The sequence below is a fragment of the Triticum dicoccoides genome, chromosome 3B, assembly GCF_002162155.2.
Source record: "Triticum dicoccoides isolate Atlit2015 ecotype Zavitan chromosome 3B, WEW_v2.0, whole genome shotgun sequence".
Classification (NCBI taxonomy): domain Eukaryota; kingdom Viridiplantae; phylum Streptophyta; class Magnoliopsida; order Poales; family Poaceae; genus Triticum; species Triticum dicoccoides.
The window spans coordinates 839,494,696-839,501,039 of record NC_041385.1 but is presented as its reverse complement, the minus strand read 5'-3'; the positions used below and the strand labels follow the sequence as shown (position 1 = coordinate 839,501,039).

The 6,344-nt window shown below is 46.2% G+C and overlaps 1 protein-coding gene across 1 annotated transcript in view; it reads right to left on the bottom strand.

Annotated features, from left to right (window-relative positions):
- Window positions 1-217: 217 nt before the first annotated feature.
- LOC119280249 overlaps window positions 218-6,344 on the bottom strand; it is a 21,953-nt gene continuing 15,826 nt past the window's right edge. The window contains exons 2-5 of the mRNA XM_037561160.1: window positions 2,693-3,066; window positions 1,226-1,266; window positions 1,003-1,124; window positions 218-629 (exon numbers count right to left, since the gene is read on the bottom strand). Of these exons, the coding sequence (XP_037417057.1) occupies window positions 558-629; window positions 1,003-1,124; window positions 1,226-1,266; window positions 2,693-3,066 (609 nt within the window). The 3' untranslated portion in view covers window positions 218-557. The remainder of the gene's footprint in view (window positions 630-1,002; window positions 1,125-1,225; window positions 1,267-2,692; window positions 3,067-6,344) is intronic.

The window sequence follows — 6,344 nt, the reverse complement described above, 5'->3', positions numbered from 1 at the left end:
CTCTGCTATTTTACCTACTTATACACCAAACAGATTAAATGTCCATGGACAATTCCAGCAAACGCAAAAATAATATGATCAGTTGGGATAATTTCTGATTTTGCTTGCTCGCACACCAACCACAAACGTGATCACAGCCAAGTATTTAACCAGTTTGCCGCCAAGTCTAAGTTACTACTAACCGGAAGTGAATAATCAATTATTAAAGATAATGAAGTTAATTGAACATCAATTTTTACACATGTATAATGGCGTGAATAGAGCAATAGAGCAATGCCCAATCCTTACACATGTATGATGGCGTGAATATGCAAGTTAGACCTAGATGTTACAAACAAGTGTTCTTTGCATAATTAATGAATAAGTGTAGTATTTCTGACTAGCCAGAATCAATCTTTGTGCATACATCCTGCCATGTTGTTCCTTGCCAAGTAAGCTCCCAAAAGCAGTATTAATAAAATTGAAACAGAATAACACATACAGGACTACATGAACCACAACAAGAAATTTTCTGTTGTGAGTAAGCTGCTTGCCGTTGTCCATTTGCTCCCACCAAGTCATCTATTATACATCCCCTGATCATCAGCGAATGGAGTTCCCTTCTTCCAGTGGAAGAAGTGGTATGTAATCTGAAATGAAGATTCAATTAGGAAAGCAATGACAATAGAGAAATAATTTCTAGATAGTATGTTTCATGCTATAATCTTATGAGAAAAATGGCAATAATTTGTACTTCCAGACTTGAGGTTGGGCCAACTAGAACTGCAGTATTTACTGCCATAATGATTTCATGAATTTTGCCACTGCATTATTATATTTAAAGTAGCAAAAGAATGATTAAATGCAGGCTATTTATTTGGCTATTATGAAAAAGTAAACCTTCAAACTAGAATACACTTTATTAGTTGGCAGGATTGGCGAATGTGTCGTAGCAATTCTTCAGATCCATGGGAGTCGAGGACGTGTAAGCGAGGGGGGGAGGGGAGGGGGAGAGGCAGGTACCACGAAGTGGCCGAGGTTGACGAGCGTCCAGGCCATGCCTCCACAGCCATGTGCTGCTCCACCTTGACCTTCTCCCAGTTGTTCTTCTTGTTCTAAAGCCGGCACAGCACCCATTCGTCCAGCTGCAATAGCCACACATCACAAAAAGAGAGGGTCAGCATCTACCTATCGATCGATCAGTATTGTTGGTGAGCAAAGTGCAAACTGGAAGACGTTAGGTTACCTTGAGGGATCCCTTCTTGCCGGGCAAGTTTGCTTCCTCCTCTGTTAATCCACAAAAAAGAACACATAAGTATGTCAGCCAACAGTACATACATATAGAACAAATAAGGATTTAAAGGACTATTTGTTTTTTGGGGCGCCTTTGATGCTAGATTAATAAGATGCAAATGGGTAAATAATATGCAGTCGGAGCACCATCAATAAATACTCAATCACAGTAGACAGTACTAGTAAGTATATACCGTAGGTCTCGTACACACCGAATAATTACACTCGACAAGGTGCATGAATGTCGCACCAAACACGGATACATGAATCAACATCTCACACTGATACTGATCAGACATGCATAACCTTAGGAGTATATACTGCATGTGCGGACTAGCATCATGAAACAACCAGAGATTCAGAACAAGTCCTGGCTCTGAAATCCTTATAACCAGAGATTCATGTATCCAATTGAAGCAAAAAAACAAGCAGCAGAAAAAAGCCCCTCCTACTGACTGATTGCTCTAGAAAAAAGCCCCTCCACAGCCAGCAGTAATCATATTTGATTTATACGACCGAATTGAGCACATGCAGTAGATCAGCCATTGCATAGCGACTGAATTCGAAATCTAACTGACAAACTAGGCGGAGCACTAGCCAAACTGACACAGAAACCAACACAGGGGCGACCACATTGTCATCACGACACCGAGCAAACACTGAAGACAGAAGGAAGTGACCAGCACATAATCAAGCTTACTTATCTGCAAGCTACGGAGAAGAGAACGCAAGAGGCCTGTCAGGTTCACATCAGCCGGTGCCACTGAAAGCACCAGGGCCTGTCTCCTCCAATAACCTACTACTCTATTAACAAACATGCGCAAGGATTAGTCTACGTTCGGTTAAAACAGTACAGGGGCTGTCAGATTAAACTAATATTCTGATCCACATGCCCCGGTAATACTTTTCCATCATAGGCATGTGGAGGAAAGAAAGTTCAACTATGCGCATGAGCAACTGGTAAGCATCACCAAACCCACTACAGGGCCAAGACAATTCACAGAGAGTGACCTACACAAATGGATGCACTAGTTGGCGCTGATGTGAACCTGCCACTGGTGTGTCAACACTCGACGCAACAGGGTCCAGGAAAAATACGTAAGGTGTGTGTATGATTTGCATCAGCGTGCTCCCCGTGCGCCTCTGAGCCTCTACGATTTACCACGGCGGGTCGACACCTACCCTACACCGGCCATATCTGCTGCGCTGGGACGGTTCCAGCGATGTGGCGCCCGGCCGGATCTCGCCACGGCGCCGCGTCGGCGCGAGCCAGCCCTCGATTCACCCAAGCGCATGCGCCGACGAACAGGAGCGCGGGGCCTAGCTCCGCCGGAGGCCCGCGCGGGCATCCCTGGGAGGCGGCAGGAGCGAGATCTGGTGGGGCGAGAGGGGGAAGAGGGGGGGTTGCGCGTGCACGTACTCTTGGTAGGCGGAGAGGAGGAAGACGGAGGCGACGAGCACCCTCCCGATGAAGGAGACGAACCCCAACGCTGCTGGCCTTGCCCTGACTCGCCGTCGCCGCCGCTGCTGCTGCTCCTCCGCCTCGAGCTCCCCGCCCGCGTCTCTGGTCCTCAATCGCGACGACAACTGGGCTGCCCGAGGAGGAGGGGAAGAGGAGCAGGGTGGGAGCGGTTGGAGGCGGCGGCGGATCGAAGTCGGAGAGAGAGGTTGGGGGCGGCGGCTCCACCAGATCGGAGCAAGGGAGAGCAGAGGGGCTCGCTGGTGGAGGCGGGGGAGGGAGGGAGATAAAGAATGGAGGCGAGGGGTGGGTGGAAAATGTCCATGAGGACTGACCTAGGGTTTCGGCTCGATGGGTTTGGGCTCTTGGATCCGGAAGCATCCGACGGTGGTTGATGCGTGATCCGTGTGATATGCTCATGGTCCCATCAGAAAAACATAAGTATCTATTTAATCAGAGAAACATCAAAAGTTTTCCAAGATTCAACCACTAGCTAGGAACGGTCAAGCCCGCCGTTTTGACCGTATTTTGAAACAGGCATAAAAAATTTAAAAAAATCAAAAAATTGGAAAACCTTCGCATTGTGTCATTATATGTGACCAAGTTTCCAGGAAAAATAATAAACTTGTAATACGGTAATTATTTTAAAAAAGTGTTCTCAGAAATGAGTTATCATGCGTGAAGATTCATGGTTTTCAAGCCAAATGATCAATCTTATGGCCACATTCATAGCATAGTTTGTTCAAATGATCTCATATTGTGCACAAGGATGCATCTTGGAATTCCAAACAATGTTGCCTAAGGAAGTTTTCATTTTCTTTGCGCGGAAAATTCATTTTTTATTTTCCGAGTGCCCCAAAGGAGGTTTTTTTGTGAAGGAACTACCAAATAATTGTTGCAAAAATGGACCAAATCAATTTTATAAAAATACTAGGCCATATATAGTGCACAATTGACCAAATGGTTGGGTGAAAAAAGTTTTGATCCACCTCTGGTGAAAAAGATAAATTGTCGTCGATTCAGTTGGAAACGGGTCAAATTTGAACCGTAGCTGCCTCATAGTTTGCTCTTTATTTTTTTCAAAAATCATATCTAGGTACATAAGTGTGACGCCCCCGATTTAATCGTACACTAATCATGCACGCAAATGTGTACGATCAAGATCAGGGACTCACGGGAAGATATCACAACACAACTCTACAAATAAAATAAGTCATACAAGCATCATAATACGAGCCAGGGGCCTCGAGGGCTCAAATACAAGTGCTCGATCATAGACGAGTCAGCGGAAGCAACAATATCTGAGTACAGACATAAGTTAAACAAGTTGCCATAAGATGGCTAGCACAAACTGGGATACAGATCGAAAGAGGCGCAGGGCTCCTGCCTGGGATCCTCCTAACTACTCCTGGTCGTCGTCAGCGGGCAGCACGTAGTAGTAGGCACCTCCGATGTAGTAGGGGTCGTCGTCGATGGTGGCGTCTGGCTCCAGGGCTCCAGCATCTGGTTGCGACAACCAGGTAGAAGGGAAAAGGGAAAAGAGGGAGAAAAGCAACCGTGAGTACTCATCCAAAGTACTCGCAAGCAAGGAGCTACACTACATATGCATGGGTATATGTGTAAGGAGGCCATATCGGTGGACTGAACTGCAGAATGCCAGAATAAGAGGGGGATAGCTAATCCTGTCGAAGACTACGCTTCTGGCAGCCTCCGTCTTGCAGCAAGTAGAAGAGAGTAGATTGAAGTCGTCCAAGTAGCATCTCCAAGTAGCATATCCAGGTAGCATCTCCAAGCGCATCTCCAGTCGCATCGCATAGCATAATCCTACCTGGCGATCCTCTCCTTGTCGCCCTGTAGAAAAGCGATCACCGGGTTGTCTGTGGAACTTGGAAGGGTGTGTTTTATTAAGTATCCGGTTCTAGTTGTCATAAGGTCAAGGTACAACTCCAAGTCGTCCTGTTACCGAAGATCACGGCTATTCGAATAGATTAACTTCCCTGCAGGGGTGCACCACATAACCCAACACGCTCGATCCCATTTGGCCGGACACACTTTCCTGGGTCATGCCCGGCCTCGAAAGATCAACACGTCGCAGCCCCACCTAGGCAAAACAGAGAGGCCAGCACGCCGGTCTAAACCTAAGCGCACAGGGGTCTGGGCCCATCGCCCATAGCACACCTGCACGTTGCGAGGGCGGCCGGAAGCAGAACTAGCCCCCTTAATACAAGAGCAGGCTTACGTTCCAATCCGGCGCGCGACGCTCCGTCGCTGACGTCTGAAGTGCTTCGGCTGATACCACGACGTCGGGATACCCATAATTACTCCCACGTAGATGGTTAGTGCGTATAGGTTCGTAGCCGACTCAGATCAAATACCAAGATCTCGTTAAGCGTGTTAAGTATCCGCGAACGCCGAACAGGGCCAGGCCCACCTGTCTCCTAGGTGGTCTCAACCTGCCCTGTCGCTCCGCCACAAAGTAACAGTCGAGGGCCGTCGGGAACCCAGGCCCACCTCTATCGGGATGGAGCCACCTGTCCTTTCAGCCCCCTCGTCAGAATCACTTGCGGGTACTCAATGAGCTGACCCGACTTTAGTCACCATCTGTATAGTATGTATGTATGTATAGTATATACCCGTGATCACCTCCCAAGTGATCACGGCCCGATAGTATAGCAAGGCAGACTGACAAGAATGTAGGGCCAATGATGATAAACTAGCATCCTATACTAAGCATTTAGGATTGCAGGTAAGGTATCAACAGGTGTAGCAACAATGTCAGGCTATGCATCAGAATAGGATTAACGGAAAGCAGTAACATGCTACACTACTCTAATGCAAGCAGTATAGAGAAGAGTAGGCGATATCTGGTGATCAAAGGGGGGGCTTGCCTGGTTGCTCTGGCAAAAGAGAGGGGTCGTCAACTTCGTAGTCGAACTGGTCAGCAGCAGCGTCGGTCTCGTAGTCTACCGGAGAGAAGAGGGGGAAGAAATAATGAATACAGAGCAAACAAAGCACCACAAAATATATCAAGGCAATACGCGGTGTTCGGTGTGCCCTAACGCGGTAGTAGGTGATACCGGTGAAGGGGGGAAAACCCCCGGGAAAGTATTCCCGGTGTTTCGTGTTTTCGGGCAGAGGAGTCGGAGGGGGAAAGTTGCGGGTTCGATAGGTTAGGGGTGTGTGGCGGACGAACGGACCGCGTATCCGGATTTGTCTCGTCGTTCTGAGCAACTTTCATGTTGAAAATATTTTAATCCGAGTTACGGATTAAAAGATATGATTTTTAAAAGATTTTAACAATTTTGGAATTTAATTATTTATTTAATTAATTCGAAAAAAATGTATTTATGACGTCAGCATGATGTCATGCTGACGTCAGCAGTCAACAGGGGTTGACTGAGTCAACCCTGACATGTGGGTCCCGCATGTCATACACTGTTTTAATTAACTAACAGTTAACTAGTTTAATTAGTGATTAGGTTAACCTAATTATAATTAATTAACTTAATTAATTCCTTAATTAATTGATTAATTAACTAATTAATTTTATTATTATTATTATTATTTATTTTGATATTCCCTTTTTTTTCTTTTTTTTTTCTTTTCTTTTTTT